This window comes from Falco naumanni, chromosome 4 (assembly GCF_017639655.2).
Source record: "Falco naumanni isolate bFalNau1 chromosome 4, bFalNau1.pat, whole genome shotgun sequence".
NCBI lineage: Eukaryota > Metazoa > Chordata > Aves > Falconiformes > Falconidae > Falco > Falco naumanni.
This window is the reverse complement of record NC_054057.1, coordinates 18,719,404-18,738,742: the sequence shown is the minus strand read 5'-3', so window position 1 is coordinate 18,738,742 and position 19,339 is coordinate 18,719,404. Positions and strand designations below refer to the sequence as shown.

Below are 19,339 nucleotides of genomic sequence, written 5' to 3'. Positions count from 1 at the left end.
CATCTGCAAGCCACACACATACAATACCTTCTGCCGTAGGTTTATCTCGCAGATTGATGGAGATAGTTCTTTTCTGTAAGTAAATTAAACTTTGCAGCCTACTATATATGGAATTAGGTTAGATAAAAGAATATCCAGTTCTCTGCCGTCATTATTAAAATGTTGTATTTACACTGTTACTCATTAAGGAAGATTTTTTTGTCCATATAACTACATTTTTAGGAATAAGAAACATGTCCATGCATGTAATTTTGATTTTACAATTCTAATGGTGTCCTTCAGATTTCTATTCCCATTGAAAACACACAGCTGCCTGTAACCCCCATCCATTCCAATATTCCACAATTTCAAAGGGTCTTTTCTGATCTCTTGACCCAAGATGTGGTCATTAGCACCCTCCCTTAAGACAGGTTGAAGCGCTGTATGATCCATGCTGTTACTCCAAGGAAAGGGGACAGGCAGAAGGAAAGACTAGGGAAATAAATCCTGTTGGAGGTCAGAGTATTGAACAGGGAGAGAGGCTAAAGGAAGCTTCACTTAGAACACAGAGAAATCCAGTAAGATTTCTACATCCAGTCACTAGTTTATGTATGTGCTTTAAAAAAACCCAACAAAACAACAACAACCCCAAACAAAATCCAACCAAAAAAACCCCACCAAAACCCACATATAGGCCTTGAAATTAATTAATTCAGATTAAAAAAAAAATAATAAAAAAATCACCAGGAAGAAAGCAGCCCTTTAACAACTTCCAAATCCCTAGCTTACATTGAAAAGAGTTCTTGGAAGGAATCTGAAAATCTTGACAGCTATGAGATTACATCCTTCAACTCACACATCTGATTATACAAAAATAAGGATGTTCCATTTTCCTACTCGGTGACTTCTGAGATGTTATTTTCACTATGAAGCGCTGATCAATTGCTTCTGAAGAGGCTGACAATGTCATAATGATACAATGAGCTCTGCAGTTTCCTTTGGACTTGGTTAAGTACAACAAGAAGTTCTAGGAGACCTTTACTATTCAAGAAAAATGGATACAACAGCAATTTTTAAGTTCTTGCTGCTGTCGTTCTCATATCAGCAAAACAACAAAGATCATCCAGTCTCCCTGAGACAGAAAACTGATGCTTAAAATCTGAAGATACATCTCCAGAGAGAAAAATTAACATAAAGTTCAAACCATTCAAAGCTATGTCCCCAGATGCTTCCACTCTTCTAGATGCGGACTTGATATTCTTGATTCATGGACGGTTCTTGGACATTCCAGTTTCGTGGTCACGGCATGAGTATTTTCAACCAACATGGCAAGATCTTTAATCAGCTGCACTAATCTTTTTCAGGGATTCTGACACAGAATTTGGTATTTGTTTCTTCACCTGTTTCTGGTGTTTGGGTTAATACACTTGCATGGTATCAAATCTCTTCATTATTCCTGGACTCAGCTTCTAAGGTGATATTCTTCAGCTTTTGTATGTATTACTAGGGGACTTGCTTCTCTGCTTGCCATGATCAACTTATTAAAGTAACTTGAGGAACTGGGAGAGAGGCTATTGATACATTATCTTTCAGTCATGAATAAATCCGCAACACTTTTTGTACGGCTATTCAAGTTGACAGTATAGAGGTGAAAGGGCAAAGGAAAAAGGGCCTTACCACTTTGCTGAGGTACACACACCACTCTCAATCCTTCAGTAAGTTATTTTGCTTACAACGGAAAAGTGGCAGAACCCAAGTTCTCATGTCTGAGCTTCACTACTCTTCCTAAGGAACAAATGCCCCCACTCCGGTCTCAAGCCCAAATGTTCTGTGGGGCAAAACCTAACACTTCCTTCAGAAAGCACATGCTAAATCCCTCACCTCCCCTCCTCCTCCATCTCCCACTCTCCCAGTCTCTGGGAACTTGAGGGCAGCCCACATCAGCACACCAAGGCCTGCTTTAACCTGTGATCACTGAAGAAAGCTCTGCGAACTAGTGGTGCTATCGCTGCCCTGCTGTCGGTGCCCAAGGTAGCCTATGGAAAGCCAGCAGAGGCAGGAACATCTGCTGGTCCCAACTGCACAGCGTGGACACAGCTTGAAGCAGCTGGCTTTTTGGAGGAGAGCCCATCCACACCCACGCACGCCTCTTCCTCTCACTCTGGCCCCCAGCAGCCCTCCCCTCCCCTCCCGTATACCTCTATCACAGCCAGTCTCAATTTACACGGGTACATAAGGCAGCACGATCATTTTGTCAGATGCTGGTCAGTTGCCTTACCTGCTAAAAATAGAGCCACGCAGCAGCAGCGACTGACTGGCAAATGCCTTTTTAATGGTGACTGACATATTTGGTCAAGACAACACTCGAGATGTAAATTGCAAACAATGAAGGACATTTGTATAAGGACAGATGAGACGAAAACAACAAAGCACCCTGGCTTTGCTTATGAGACACATATGAAAGATTTCTGCTGCTCTTTTCAACCGTGATGCTATTTAGATTACAATTACTTAAAGCAAACCAACAGTAATACAAGCTCTTCTGCTACTCTGAGAGAGGCTATAAAAAATCTCATTGTCAGCTGCATCATTCATCACGATAACCTCATTTCAACCGAAACAAAATCTCCAAGACATGCCCCCGCCCCTTCCCTTTTTTATTTGCCTATAATAAGGTCTATAGTCTGGGGAGCTCTCGGGCTGAATTCCATGCATTGTGATTCACAAAATGAAAATCTGGTATTATATGCCCACTGACATTCACATCCGCAGCAATTCATGCAGCAAAAAGCCATATGCCATGCACCTCTGATTTAACTGTACTACAAAAACATATCCTGGAAAGAAGAAATAAAAATAGAGAGACAAGAGTGGTTCCTGAGACCTGATTATTATCCACACTTTAAGACAGGAATGACAAGGGCAACATCACAAACTATGCTGTTTTGGTGACAGTTCCAGTTAGGTTATATCATTTTCCTTAGCAACTAACACACTCTACATGCAAGTGAGGAATTCTTTCCCAGTGCAAAAGGTTTCTACAGAGTACAAAAAAGTGGTTAGCACAGATAACCTACACTCAGTGTTTCTCCTCTGGTTATCAGGCTTTCCACTCAGTCATCTTTTTGAAGGCTGAGGTGTTTATTGGTTTGATCAGCACCCACTGAGATGAAAATGAAGAGCGCTTTGAAAATACAAAGTACCAACAGTTTTAAAAATTGCCATCTCCAGGGTGTTAAGCAGACCCGTATGCATTCTACAGAAACACACAGACTTCATTAGAAAGCTGGAACATAAAATGCACTCTGGCAATGATGGCGAGGATTTTCACAAATAAGAGATTTCATTATTGAAACCAACAGTGAATTTCAGCACTGGGGAAAGGATAAGAAACCAGTTTCTGACTAAGGAAATGATCATACTAAAAATATTTTTTTCTTTTTTCTTCTTCTTCTTTTTGTAGTAACAGATGTTTTGCTGAGACACCCCTTCCTTTCCTTGCTTTTTGCTTGAAAAATCAATTTCTGTCTTAGTGTACCCATCCTGGCATACAAATGGACAGAATTTCAGCTTTAAAATGCTTTTTCTTTTATTCCTATGCCCTCCATGAAATCATTGCATATGTGATCACTGGAGAAGGACGGTTCAGCTGAGATAATAACTAGTTGTGACCCTGCTACAAAAGACTTTTGAAGCCTTCTGGCAAAGGCAGAAAATAGTAAAGATACTATTTTTAATGAAAAAACCTCTTAGAAGGAGAAAAATACCTCATAAGCTGCAAAGTGCAGGGAAAGGGCAAGTGTTGCTCCTTACTGCTTCATTATCTAGCCTAAGTACTTATATTTCACAAATTAATTTTTAAAATGTGTTTGCATTCTTGACAATGCTAGTTAAAACTGAAAAATTTTCAAAAGGAAGCAACCAACTAGATTTAAAAATGCAATACTCTTGTTCAGTTCCTTTGAGCTTGACAGTCCCAACCTTTGGGGTATGAATATTTAATTTTTACAGACCGATGCCTCAGTATGTAGAAGGCCTAATCTTCAGCATCTTAAACATCCCTTCTCGGGTTCCTGCAGCCAGAAGCAGCAGACTAGTAATAAACTGGCTTTGACAAATGCAGTGGGACACATTTGGAGATCTGATGGGTGTAGATAAGCGCACAGAGACAGAGAAGACTAAGCAGAGCCATTCCTAAATGAGCAGCCAGTGAAGGAGTAAGCTTGCAATATCCAGGCCACAAAAATCACAGAGGGAACACCAACCAAATGCTAGTAAAAGGTCTTAAACAGGCTCTCCCTACATCACATTAATGGAGGCTGCTAATGGAATAGATCCGACAACCTCCCTGCACCCAAACTATGCTCTTCTGGGAGATTCCCATTGCATTTGGAGGGTATTGTTTTTCTTCAGTGAAAAAGTCACATTTTCTGTGTAAGCTATGCAGCAGACTTGCAAAATGTTAATTGCTATACTTTTTTTTTTTATAAATTCATGCATTTCACAATTAATGATACAATATATTTATAGCAATTATCTGTTTCCAATAAAAGTTAATAAAGTGTTAATGGCCTCAGGTGTGAAAATATGGAATTTAATTTGTGCTAATCTGCCTAAGCCTGGGGAATACTGAATTCATTCTATGTGAGAATAATTTATTTGCAGTATCCCTGACTGATATAAACAAAGCATTGCCAAGGGAAGATGCAATAAAGCTAACAGAGAGGTGCAATCATTCCACTAGCCCAGCATTTCCCACAGGTAAAATGCAAACAGAACAGCCTTCCAAAAGCTTCTCTCAAAAGAAGTTAAATTCATCTGCTTCAGATTGGTGAAAAAATGCCCATAAGAAATAATAAATGCTTTGGAGAACATTGTGAAAAGCTATTTATCATCCCTTTCTCTTCTTATTATTGAAAGGAAAAGCAGGTGACAGAGGAATTTACAGACTGACCAAAGGATTTTACTTTCAAGTCTGTTTGAATTAATGTTTCTCCTGTTTGAGTCTTTCATGCTCCAGAAGCTATCATTTGCCACCCTCCTCCAAGCATCCCTGTGAGGGGGTGGGAAAGAGGGGCACAGACACAGAGCAAAGCACCACCTCTGGGGCTGGAGCTGCTGCTGCAACCTGGAGCTGTGATGGTGTGATGGAGGAGGCTGGAGTAGCCAGACATCCCAGTTCTGCTTTTGGCCCTGCCACTGCTTCACTGCCAAGGCATTTGGGCTCTGGGTGCCTTCGTCTCCTCCCTGTAAAATGGGGTTTATCAAGATTCGGCCAACTCTGCAATGAGCAGAAAAGTGCAGAATATTGTTAGAGCCACTAGAGAAGATCGCTTGAGCATGCTAGAAGACCCGCTCCTCCTCTGGGTGTGCAGCAAAGCCCTGCCGCTTCCAGGTCAGGCATGGAGTTGCCATGGCAAGGACTAGCCCTAGGACAGCAAGGTTGCAGCCGGGGGGACATTTTGGACAGGATCTGCGCGCAGTCTGCACCTGGAGTCTCCCCAGTCTGCAGAGCACCCAGCAAAGCTGGTGACAGCTCCTCTGCCGCATTGCTGCTCTGACCCTTTCCAAATATACCTCTATACCTTTGCTTCCTTATGGGTGACTCACATTATCTGATAGTGGTGTTGACTCACAACATGCTTCCACACAAAACACCACTCACACAACTACGCTCCTTTAAAGCCTGCCTTGAACACCTAGTCATATTTTGAACCTAGCCTTACACAATTATTCATCCTACAGCTGCTGAAAGTGTGACAACACTAGAGAAACTGAGAAACTTGTGGCATGGCACCTCCAAACTGTCAGTGAACAAGGAAATAGTATTTTTCATTTTTATGTTATGCTTGGTTACCTTTTCTGTTATCTTGTCAGCGAGCAAAGAAAAATGTTCACAGGGTCTGAGCATGAGCAATAAACATCTTTTGTGGTTATCGAATGCCTCAGTGTTTGCTTTGCTATTTAATTACAGGACTCACGTAGGGCATTTATTGTTTGCATCTACTGCCACTGTGAACAATGTCTACTCTACTGATTACTACACAAGACTGTTATGCATATACCTGTCAGTGACGTTTATTATCATCTCGCTGAGCAGACCCTACTCCTGCACGGGGATCCAGTGCAGCAGCTTGGTGTGGCACTGAAATAGCCAGATACCACAAGTGCTCAGGGTACCCAGGTCTTCCACTGTGAAATGAATGCTAGCTTTGCCAAAATGCTGAAACCTGAGGTTTTGGGGGTTTCCAAGATTGTTTTTTTTATTACAAAATACATTTTCATAGAACATTTAAAAGCTGGTGCTTTATACTATGATGATCTCAAACACAGCCAGAGGGCAAAATAAATTAACTTCTCAGTAATGAGAAAAATGCATCAGTAACATCATTAGCCAGCCTCGTCCCACTTTTCTATCCCTTAAACCTGTAGTTTCAGTGAATGCAGTAGATTTTGATTCCAAGTGACATACACCACAGGACTTTCAAAGTTTTTGAGTTCTGGCATCCCCTACTTAACTTTAGCTGTAGGACAAGACCTCAAGGACAAGAGTCCAAGTACTGATAGCCTGATGAATAGAGACATGTTAGAACTTGTAGGGCACAAGCCCTGGGAACAAGGGAACAAGCTAACTGCAGACCCCTGAACTGCTACAGTTGAGGAGGCAACCAGACGGACAGAGAAACAAGTAGCCAGATAAGGGAACGGATGGCGCTGATATGTAATCAAGAAAGCTGCGTAGAAAGAAACTCCCTAACTTTGGAATAGAAATTATTGCTATGTCAAGATAAACTAATAAGTTCCTATTGTTCTAACGGTGTGCCTTAAATATCAACCAATCAGTGTTTTTTACGCTTAAGATTTAACCAATCAGTGTGTAATATGTAGAAGGCAGAAACGTATATAATTGTAAGAAAATCACTAATAAATGGACATTTGCTTGCATCAAGCTGCGTCCCGTCTCTTCATTCGCCGCATTTAGCCATGTTGAAATGATAATCCGTGTCTTGTTATGATTAGCCATTTTTGGCCATCTCAAAACCTAAAACCATGCAATTACACTAATAAAAGCAGCTATCATTGTGTTCGTTCTCTACAAAGCAGCTTCAAAACCTTGGTAGGTGAATCAAATAATGTCATCTTTTTCCTTCCACACTGGGACTAGAAGCAGAAATTTTTATTCTTAATGGTTATTTTAAGATGGCACTAGACTAGGCACAGAATTAGCAAATTGTTCATATTGTTCTGCAGGTCTAATAAGACAAGCTATGGCTGGCCTTGCAATTAAAATAATCTGTTTGCTCACCCTTTCTCCTATTAGCATGTGAACTTCAAACGTACAAAAAGCACCGGACTGAAATCTCTGGAGACCAGAGGTAAGAGGATAATTTTGTCCCCTACATAATGTCCTATCTGTGGTCTCACAAGAAACAATATGTGTATTTTACAAGAAGATCACTAAAAAGATAGTGATCTCAACGTAAATGCTCATTAGGGCAACACAGGTGCATTTACTTAAGTACAACTAGTGGGGATCAACAAAAAAATTTCCATTGGGCATATGCTTTCATTTGGCCCCATGGAGGGAATTTTACAGTGGGGTAGTTACCTTGAATTCTACCTACCATCGTGCTAAAAATAAACAATAAATCCCCCAACCAATTTAAGTACAACTTAGTCTGTGTGACAGCAGGGCCTGATTACGCCGAGCAGAGTGTAGGTGGTCCCTGCATGAGGGAAAACTGACTGATGGGCACCTATTGAAATGGGCAGGCTGGTGATGAGGGTTTCTAGATGCTAGAGTGCGAGATAACTCAGTTCAGTTTTCTTACAGTCAGCACTGACTCCAAAAATCAATACACAATGGTTTCTTCTGCTGCAATAAAACATCTATGATTATGTAAAGCTCTGAGACAAGATTATGTTTTCGAAGTCTTAAACCATGCTGTCTGCTGACAAATGACTGTGGAGGACAGAGCTTGTAAAGTGTCCTTTGATCATCTGTAGGCTCAAAGAAAAACAAAAAGGTTTAAAATGGAATTGTTGCCACTTGCATGTCTCGTCTATCCAACTGCATCTTAATTTTGCTAGAAAACTCACCAAGACATGAATTATGTATGCCTTAAAATGTTATAAAGGCATAACATAAGCTTAGCTGCCTGACTGAATTATTCTATTCAGACACCTACCCATATATCGAGAGACTGTAAAGAAGGTTTTAGGTCTGACAGTATCATACTATCACCGTAGAGGTCCAAGGAGTTTTTCTAATCCAAGAGTTGACAAAAGGCGTCACTTTTAATGAATGAGAATTGGAGAGACAAAGCAAGAGATCATAAATGTTTTACTAAAACACCATAAAATTGTTCCAACTATGAGTAAAGTGCTGTTTTATTTTGTTTTTAAGCTTTAAAAATGAACAGACCTATATGAGAACTTCACAACATGAATTGAAGAACTATGATGGCACAGTATGTCATTTTGTCATCAAAAGAAAGACTTAATCTGTGGCTTAAAAAAACCTTGAGAACAGGCACTAAGACCTGAGGGGAAGTATTCAAACACCTCACTTATTTTAGCACTTGCCATTCTCCAATGCAAGAGATGAGAAAATAAATCTCTACATGTGCACAGAGACCTCCTACAGCCCTTCAACACACAAGCTATTGTGATTAATTAAAAGTTTAAAATTAAATAAAAAGCTCCTTTTCTTCAATTATGATTAAAGATCAAAGGAAGTGGATTAGCTTTCTAGCAGAATCTCCAGGTCTCAAGAGATACCATCCAATATACTGAGAGTATCCAATTTTGTTTTGGAGGTTTTGTGGGAGGAAGGGAAGAAGGTAGAAAATGGCAGGTGGTAGTAAACCACAGCAAAGTGGCATTTCATACATTACCATGACAATCAAGTTATTGAAACTGAAATATAATAACAGTGGATTAAAAGACATTTTTTTCACAGCAACTAAGCTATTACATCTTTTGAGGTCTGTTTTCTTTCTGTTCACTCCTGAAAGTATGGGCTGAATGCTCCCTAGGTCCACATGGCCTTTGCCTGCCAAGCTTTCAAAACTGACCGCATAGAGATGGGTACCCTTAGCACACAGGGAAGATGCAAAAAGAGTACTTACATGCTGTGACCACCAAATTCTCTTGCCAGGTAAGGATTAAAAACACTGTTGTGTAGTTTGGTAAAGCCATCAGCTCTGGCAGCTGTCACCCACCAACCAGATGGGTAAACCTTGGGTACCACTATATAACATATCATCCCCCACAAATCCAGAAGTGCTTCATAAGCCCACACAACCACACAGTTTGCTTCACTCACAGATCCCTTCAGACATTTATCAGCTGAGTAATGCACATCACCACCACATGTCATTTGAAGTGGATAAGAGCACAAAAATCTCCTTATGACTAAAAGAAAGGATTTAGATAAGCAGAACATAATTACGGAACTGTTAGAAATGAGTTGCAAGAGTTTAGTATTCCCCCCCCCCCTTTACAAAAAGTTACAAAATCAAGAGTGATTTCTGCAGGCAGAGATCCTGGGTTCATCTCTCATACACCACAGTGCCTCTCCAGACAAAAATCCTGGCAGGGCAATGGCAAATGTTTCAGATTTGCCCCATGGTTAAGAATCTCCTATGTCCTCAATAACACACACAGTAGGACCTACTGCCCACCTTACTGAACCTGAAAATGCTGCTGGGTGAAGTTCCAGGATTTTCAGTAACAGAAAACACAAACAGCAAACTAGTCAGATCAGAGAAGAAGCTACCTGATATTCTGTTCAGCTCCACAGCAATGCCTAACACTGAAAAGTAAATCTGTTTTCTTTTTAGGGTGATCTGGGCTGTTGCCAGAAACTGGACCATTCTCTTCCTGAATCCCCTAGGATTACTAATAATATTCCAGTTCAAGTTGTGAGAAATCATGCACACAAATCCTTCTTCTACTGAGACAGAAGGCCTGTAACAGACAATTGTAAATTAATTTATTTAAAACAACCACATATTATGTAGCCGTCTTAAAAAAGTTGTTGCACTTCATTTTAGGTTTCTACACTGTTCAGTGAATTATCTTCCTGTTGCTTCTTCTGTGCTCCTGGATCATTAGGTAAGAGAAGCATGTCAGAAATTCCATGTGAGAACAAGCCTTTAGGTTATCCAGCTACAACACCACACATTTTGGATTTCCCTTGTCTCTTTTGTCAGGGCTTTGGTACCGCTGCCTACTCTCTTATCTAAAAGAACTCAACAAAGGTTATTCTGCATTCTGTCCTAAGGATTCACCATCACTCTACAGTAGAAAATGGACATTTAGACACTTCAATACTAGACGGTTCCAATTAGAAGTTAGGCATGATCATTCTTACTAGATCTCACATAACATCTGAGTCTGGTGAAGTCACCAGAGCACTTGTATGGTACATGCTGACACAGTGCATCAGTCTCACTTTTCATTCTCAGCCCACAGCTCTATAACCAACATATCTCAGGGTGAGAGGCTCAAGATGCAGTCAAAGGATCCCAATGAAGACAAGCAGGCCAGCTGGCCACAAAAGCATGAGTTTGTCATTCTTACAAAATGCCAAAGATCCTGTTCAGCTTCATGGTAGATTAGAGTTAAAATAGGATGTTTAGAGACCATTAAGACAGAAGTCTTGTTCTCCATAGCTTTGCTGAGGATCAGGAAATTGGATGAAACCTCCAGAAATCTGTCTTACAACAAAAAAAGGTGTAATACTGAGGAGGTTTTTTGGTTGGATTTTTGTTTGTTTGGTTTGAGTTTTGTGTTTTAACAGGCCAAACTGCACAGCACTTTGTCAGGATTGTGTCCACTCTTGAATATTTTATCACTTTAGCGCTCACATGAAAAAGGGATGCACAGAATTATCACTGCAGTACTCTCTTTGCATTATTTACAACCTCGGTGGCTGCAGCACTTCAGCATAATATTGCTAACATAAAAAGGCAGAATTCCCCCTCAAGCCAGGTTTTTAGTTTCACAGTCTGCAGCGCAACATGATTGAAAAAGGTCTATGCACCTCTCTTATACCTCCTATCCCCTACCCCCACTTTTTTAAATGCTGACGCTCTGATGTGCAAAGAATCCGAACAGATAAAACTCCACAGCATTCAGCAGATGGGGATTAGTAAATCCCTGTGCCTCTAGGGAAGAATACATAGCCTTGTTTCACCATCCTGCCCAGTTATTTCCACCCCACCCTTTTTCTTGCCTTGTTAAAGTCCTCTGAAGTTGCCCTCATTTCCTTCCATGTCTTGTTCAAGAGCTGAATGCAGATACAGAAGAACTCCTCAAACGATCTGTCATGGGTGAAGAACATGGGATGGAAATCGTTGCAGGTCTCACTGGCTGAAAACAGAAAAACAAGGGTGTGGGGGGGTGTGGAATAAAACACGTACAGGCAGTAGCTTCAAAAAAACCCCATAAAATACAAGCAGCCACAAACCCTTGTGATTTAGAAGAATCCCAGTTCTAATAGCAAAGGATGTCAGAACATTATCCTAAAAAGTCAGCCTTGACCTACAGTCTTAAAGACAATGAAACATGGTATAGAGCCTGTCTGCAGGAGACCAACAGCAACAACAAGAGGAAGCAACTACCTGTTTGCCTGAATTTTCTCTCAATAGGTGTTTTGTTCGTGCCAGGTTGTGTTGTTCAGGCCAGGGCGAAGAGACACAAGGAAGAAGCACAAGTCCCCTCATCAAAACATCAGTCTTCCCCACTGCTAACAGCATGTACCTTACTACATGCTGAGAACTAAACCCCAAACCCCATCAGTCATGAAATAGTATTAGATCAATGTACACACTGAAATGTGAAGCTCTGCTGACACAGCAGATGATCTACCATATTGTACATGGATATACCACAGAGGTAAACACAGAAATCGAGACAGACATATAGATGAGAATGGAACGGATTAAATTTGTCCTTTGAAAATAACTGAAAACAAAAGAAATGGCTCTTCTATTGTCTGTCACTTATCTAAGGTAGAAGAAAAAAAAAAAAAAAACCACCAACAAACCAAAATGCCAACTTCCTTTTTAAACCAATACTGGCTTTAAGGAAGGAAAAAAATAAAAGAATATTATAATGATGTTCCCCAAAAGGAAAAGTACAGTTTGGCAAGACTGCTGTGAATCTCCTTGATCAAAGAATGGATTTTCAAAAACTAAAGGCTGAAGCGATGCTGACCTGCGGGCACGTCTGAGCAACCTGGGAACAGAAGGGGCTTTCTCCAAGTCCTGAAAGAGATCCTTAAACCCTGACATGACTTGCAGGACCTCAGTAGGTTGCACATTTTCGTTCTTAAAAAAATAACAACAAATGTCAAGTTGACTAAGCCTTTCTTATATACCCAGTCCCCAAATCTCTCAGCTTCAGCTTTCACTTCTGCATGAGTGCTCCTTTGGATTTTTCCAGCAGTCACTCACGTGCCTATACAGCAGCATCTTTCCTTACTTCAAGATCAAATAGCCACTGCTTAGGCAAGCTTCCTCCTCTGCAAGAACAGCAGAATTATCGAGTATTGGGATAAATCACCCTTTTCCTTAGGCTGGCTCAGTCTGACATCTGCTTTCTCTCAGTGGATGGAGAAATTAGAATTAAGACTCTTTGCAGGAGAATGTGCATGGCTCAGGCAGTGTGACTCCCTGCAGCAGCTGCAAACACTTTGTCCTGGTACCTCTCCTAGCCACAAACCCACCCTTTCAGCATGTTTAGTTACCTCTGCTGGAGCAGTGGCTCTGCCATAGGGACCTGAGTTGTACTTAGAAGCACCTGAACCCTTAAAGAAAAAGCCTTTCTGACCTTTCCCAACATGCAGTATTCCAATTATAAAGCATAACTCTGAAACTTAATTGTAAATTTGAAGCTTAATTTTAACATCAGATTTACTAAAAGCTAATCAATTCCTCAGCTACGCAGCGAGAATGAGAGTTAATTTTGGAGCACAGGTTTCATTCTAATCAAGTAAACTCCATTTACTTCAAAGGATGTGCAGTCTAGGGGGAATTAGTTAAAGCAGAGACCTATATTTGTGAGGCCCAATTCATTCCCTTTAAAAGAATAAAATGCCTCAGGCATGATTTTAAGAGCACCTTCAGCTTCCATTCATTCTACTGGAGCTGCAAGAGCTCAGCGCTTCCAATGATCAGACCTTCAGCCTGTAATAATGTCAGAGACACAACAGAACAGAATCTCAGAGGCCACTTGTCTTTAAGTCATGAAATACTGTAATGATGAGAGGAAATAAAATAACACCAAGCAGAAGAATGTAGCCAGTACCTTCGCTGTATAAATCACAGCACAAAACAAGGCACTAACACTCCACACGTACTGGCCTTTCTGATTGCCCTCAGAGCCTGAGCTTATCACTGTTCCTGCCCATAAAAATCAATAAATCAAAATTAATGGAAAGGCTAGGGATTCTCAGAAACTTGATCATCAGTTCTAACTCATGCTCTGTATGATAATCAGCCTCAAACTACTACATTAACTGTTCTGCATGCAGAATCAGAGGTGCTACCCCCCTCCCCCCTTTTTATAAGCAGGCAACATACTGTGTTTTATGCCTTTCCAGGTTGAAAATGAAATTCTAAAAATCACTGTTATTGATATAAATGGAGAAAGTTGGGCCTGTTGGAAAGCAGGTTCAATGTCTTAAAGTGCAAAACAAATCCTAAAAAAAATTCTAAACCAAACGGTAAACAGCTTCCTCTCAATTCCCATTCAGCATCCAGATAATAGAAAAGGAAAAAAAAAATCCATACTTCACTTCAAATGTAGCTTTCTGTATGTCTTAAAAATCTATCCAAAATAATACAATTAAATGGAAAAATCACAAAGGAAGCACATCAGGGGTGCTTACATTGTAGCCTATCTACAGGCTGCAGCTCAGGTTACGTCTATGTTCTGCTCAAAGTGGTAAGTATGTAATGAAAGACAACCCTTGCCCTGATACTTTCTTCCTCCCTTTGACAGGTAAGATGAGGACGAAGGAAAAGGCAATGCTGTGTTACTAGTGGTTTCTAGACCACAGTAAGACCGAGTCACAACCTGTGACCTTACCCCACCCTCTCCAGCTCCAGTTCAGCACCTCCCATATCAGAGCACTGCCTGTCTCTGCGGAGTGGGAAAATTCAGAGGCTGATCAGTTCTACTTATTAAAAATTTCTTGGATTTATTTTTTCACTAACTTGTAAATTGACTAGTTCTGAACTGAAACAGAAGTCCAGCTTTGGATAATTTTGAGACCTTCTACGTAACAGCTGCATGCAAAATTCCTGCCCTTAAGCCCAGCGCTCTCTAACCTTCATTTTCACAAGCAGGGACTAACCACATTTATAACCACAGAAAAAACCACACATGGCTGCAACACAAGGACACAAATCATCGTGATTATTTAATAACATCATCAAGTTTTAATTACGCCTCTGTGAGATCACCTTCGAAAGGCAAGTCACAGATGTCTGGCCTACATAAATCAGGTGAAGATCTTGTTGATTTTCCTTTCTTGGCACAGTTCTCAGAGCTGTAGATCAACATGCCACCTCTCAGTATTCAAGTAGTCCTTCAAGCTTCTAGCTGATCTATAGCTGTGACTTTGAGGAAGAAGCTTAGTTCATTTCTCATCATAAATTGCACTGGCAAAAAAAAAGAGCTAATTTCTACCTGAGAGTTTATGTGGTTCCTTCAGTGTATATATTTAGTGTCTACCCAACACAATTTTGCCTGTCAGTTCATTGTCTATATTACAACAAAGACATTCAAGCATCCCAGTCTGTTTGAGTGGTAAACAGATTTGATATGTTATGTTGTTCCTTTGTGGATTAGTAGAAAACAACAAGAAAAAGAAAACAAATAGAGAAAGAAGAAAAGAGTTATACCTTCATTTTCCACCCCATCTCTAAATGCCCTTTTCCATGAGAAACAACATCATCAGGACTGAATTTCTTTTAGCTGCGTCAAGAACGTTAGGTATTTGCATATTTGCATAAGCCTGTCTTGGAAGGGCACAGATTACATGATGATGTTTCAATAACTGACTTGAAGTACAAGAGATGTATAATTTCAAAGTTGCTGTGGTGAACTGAATACAAACAACAAGGATTGCTGCATTCAAGACAGACTCCAGGAAAGGACAAGTGCACGAGATCAGACACCAGTCAGGTGTGTCACCTCACTGTCCAAACCAGCATGAACAAAAGGCCACCAGTTCAACACAAGCTGGTTGATAGCTGGAAGTGCTGATTATATCTTTCCCTCACCTTAAAAAGTAGGCTATGTGTAGAGATCTATAAATAGTTTCCAGTTGGAAAGGGGGAAAAATATTATTTTTTTATATCTTAGAATTGATTTTGTGCAATACTTGGAAGCGACACAGAGATAACCTTCTCCTCCTCCCAAAGCTACAACAGCAGACAGAAACACAGTAATACACCTCTCTAGGCAAGGTACTGTCCTTGATCTTAAAACATCTCTGCTTTCTTCCTGATTCTGCTAAGCTATGTTGATAAGATACTCATCCCTCACCATGTCTTTAAAGTGGCATATGGTCAATCTGACCTCCCTTGTAAAGTTCTTGAATTTAAGAAATTAAATAGGTTGTACTGGTGTGAAAGCAAAATAATAAATAGCCATATCTATCATGAAGAGGAATGTTTGAAATTAGGAACCACCCAACCCCTTATTTTCAAAATCCATTCGTGATGTTAATGGGGGACAAGCTGAAGTGATTTAAACAGTCATTTTTCTGTAAATTTAAGGCTTGGACCCATCACACTGGGAATGCATATGAAAGACAATTTACTAATCACAGAGGAGCCGCCTCATTCATGGATGTCAGCCATGTACAACTGGTCTACAAAATGCAACCAGAATAGATTTGATTAAGTAGATAATAAATAAAAGTGTTAACAGGGCTGTGTATTCTCAAATATTTCAAAAGCAGGCAGGCAGCTTAAATCAATCAAATTACTCAGGCAGCCATATAAATGTGCTCACCTGGTGTTAATACTGTCACACATAAAGGGACAGACACCTGTGGTGAGGAATAAGACCTTGTTCTGGGGGTGGTATTAACAGATCCTGTGCACCCTGAAACCCATAGCAAGAAAAGCAGCCTGAAATTGCATCAGCACAATTTTGAGATGAGGGAAGCAGTGATGCAGAGCCATAGGAAACTGGTTTGCAAAGTTCCAGGGAGAAAGGGGTTCGACAGCATCTCCCTGTCTGAAAGGTACCTGGGATCCATGAGATCTTCAGAGAGATCTGTGTTTTCTGTTACTGAGCTGCTGCTTAATTCTGGGTGAGTCATTTATCCCCTCTGTTGTTTTCCCCAATTTCACAGGATGGAGATGACAATATTTGGTCAGAGAGGAGGCGGGTGGAAAGATCTATTGCACTTTCTGAAGTGCAGCAAGATCCACAAATGAAAGGTGCAATATGGACCTTGGAAATACCATCTCCACTTGGCACGGCCTTCTCTGGGATTATTATTTGCCAATAACAGAACACAACTGAAGAGCAACTAATTCTCACTAGTTCTCAGAAGCAGCAAGACTGTAATTTCTGCTCTCCCTGAAGGTGCAATACAGTAAAAATAACTACTGCCATGACCATTTTTATATATGCAATCAAAACTTCTCTCAGTAACACACAGAGTATATAAGAAAAAGTGCACCTAATACTTCAGAAATACAGCAATTGCCAAGTTACCTACACCACTGATCCCTGTAGTCTGCTAGCAATAATTTGGGAGAAAACCTTTGGCTACCTTTCTGGCATGTGATAGGGAAACAGTGTAATTTAAGGCAAAGAAGGTCACTAGCGATGGCAGTGCAGTAATGAAGTAGGAATATTGCTGCCAGTCATGTAATTTTCTTTCCTAAGGAACAGTGCTGCTTAGAAGACTCAACTGGTATTAGAACAAAAGTCACTCATCCTTTTTACTTTGATTGAGAGAGTAAGATACAAACAACTAAGCTTCAAGACACAGCAAAACAATGCAAAAAGCTAAGCTGCATTTGCAATCTAGGTGAATTGTGTGAAGATTTTGTTCCACCTACTTTGAAACAAGAAGGGGATAAGGAAGCACACTGCATCACTGAACTGTGCAAGATGTGCCACTGGTTTCCCCAGGGGTGTGGGCACATGTGTATGTCTCAGAGAATGTCATCCCAGACCATGATATCAGGAGTGAATCCATAATTCAGAATTCCAGCACCAAAGTAGCATACACACAATTACTTGGGAAAGCAATAAGGTGATCATGTGAAGTAGGGCAAAAATGCCCCCTCCCTTAACATGGTATATAGCATTTCCAGAGCACCAACATTACCCAGCAATATATAGCGACAAAAGACCTTCAACAACTTACTTTACCTGATCACATATTTAGTTGGAATAGAAATGATACGAAATTGCTAAACATGTGGCAAAGCTACCAACTCAAACTCCTCATAAAGACATAAGGTAACAGCATTTCTCTGAATTGACAAGACTTCTCATTAGGGGAGCTATAGAGGGAAACTGGAAAAAAAGTACACATGAAAGGCTTCCTACAGTCTGTAAGCTTTCCTTTTTCAAGGCTGAGAATAAATTTCACTATGCAATGAAAAACAAGGATTCCACGAAGCCTCAAGCCTGATGAGACAGGCAGAACTAGGATGTTTATGGCACATGCAACCCCAAGCCTCTTCACTAACTTACCCGGATTCACTTTGAAGATGACTGCTTGCTGTGTCAGGAACACACCTCCCTTCCCCAAGATACCATCAAGTAAAGGAGCCATGATTTAAAAATCCACTTCTCTCACTGTCCCAAATAAAACTGGTGGAAGACGAACCCTGACTATTGCAGCATAATTCAATAAAGCCCCGCACTCATCACTACCAACAGACCCAGCAGTTTAGAGCTGACATCTGTGCTACATCCATAAGGAAGGGGCTGAAGAACCATAGAACCATACCCAGGCAGACTCACCCTGCCACATCCAGAGCTGATGGTGAACTAAGAAGCTAACGAAGCCAGTAGTGTCCATGCAAGCATGCTGACTTTGTAAAGATAAGCCCTTTTGCACCTCTCAGTAAACACGGAGACTTTGCTGCACCTCTCCTACTTAGAATGGACCTGAAGACTGAACATTGTGATTTGGAAATGCAAACAAAAGGCCAAAGTGCAAAGTGAGAAGACTAAAAAAGCTCTTCTATGCAACAAGGACATGACAGAGATTACAAAGAGTCAGCATCATGCTGATAAGGGTTCCTCATGTCTTTCAAAAGCAGCCTATTTTTATTTGTGATAAAACAGGTGCCAGATATGAATAACTCTGAACTGCCTCTACAATGTGTCACAGGACACTGTTGGGCAAACAGGAAAGTACTCTGCTTCCCTCTTCACTCCTCCACTACTCCCAGAATAAAAAAAACCCCCAGTGATCAATAACAATAAGAAAGGGCAGTTTTAAAACCTGATGTATAAACTGGAGTGTCATTTTCAGAGGTGAGGGAGCACTTCATTAGAATTAGTCATGCACTTCTAGGAAAAAAAACTCCTTAAGAGTGGAAAAGGTATCAAGAAACAGGAGCTTGCATTTGTCATATCAAAAGGAATGTCTTTTGTGAGAAATAAAAAATAATTAAAAAAAGACAGATCTGCATTTATACTCCAACATATTTACAGTATCCTTGAATAACAATATAGAATCATTTAGGTTGGAAAAGACCTTTAATATCACCAGAATGTTGATTAATGTGCTAAATTTGCTTAGGGACTATGAAGTCTTTATGGTCACTTCTAGTAAATATATAGAATAAGAAGGAATTACACATTTAAAACAGAATCTACAGAAGCTTGTTTAACAAGTAAACATACTATGCAAAACCTCCTTACAAAAGACAGCACTGCTGCTCTGCCAGGTTCCTGACACCTTTCAAAGCACACAAGGCAATGGTGGCTACATGAAAGCTTAAAAAAAAACACCACAAACCCAACATACCCCCCACCCCCACACATAGAAAAGCATTTCTGACAATTTCTAAGCCCACAGACTGTCTACTTGAAGTCCGACTGACACAGATAGTGGCACTGACAGAAGGCCAGCTAAGCTCAGACCTATCAAGGGAAGCACCTTATCACATCTGTTACGCGTTGATACCCTCATCTCTTCCCTCTTACATCCCTTCTCTCCTAAGCCCTCAGAGAAACAAGTCTTAACTCTTATCTCCAGACAGATCAGGAAGAATGACAGTAGCAATGGGGGAGGTAGATATTCTCAGCTTTTATAAAGAGCAGCATAAAGGCAGTCACTTACACTGCGTAACCGCTC

General features: G+C 40.5%; 1 protein-coding gene across 4 annotated transcripts in view; it reads right to left on the bottom strand.

Annotated features, from left to right (window-relative positions):
- Positions 1 to 19,339, bottom strand: part of ELMO1 (engulfment and cell motility 1) — a 310,364-nt gene that overhangs the window by 95,940 nt on the left and 195,085 nt on the right. For all 4 annotated transcript variants that reach the window (XM_040591563.1, XM_040591561.1, XM_040591564.1 and 1 more), the window contains one exon: positions 11,222 to 11,358. In XM_040591563.1, the coding sequence (XP_040447497.1) occupies positions 11,222 to 11,358 (137 nt within the window). The remainder of the gene's footprint in view (positions 1 to 11,221; positions 11,359 to 19,339) is intronic.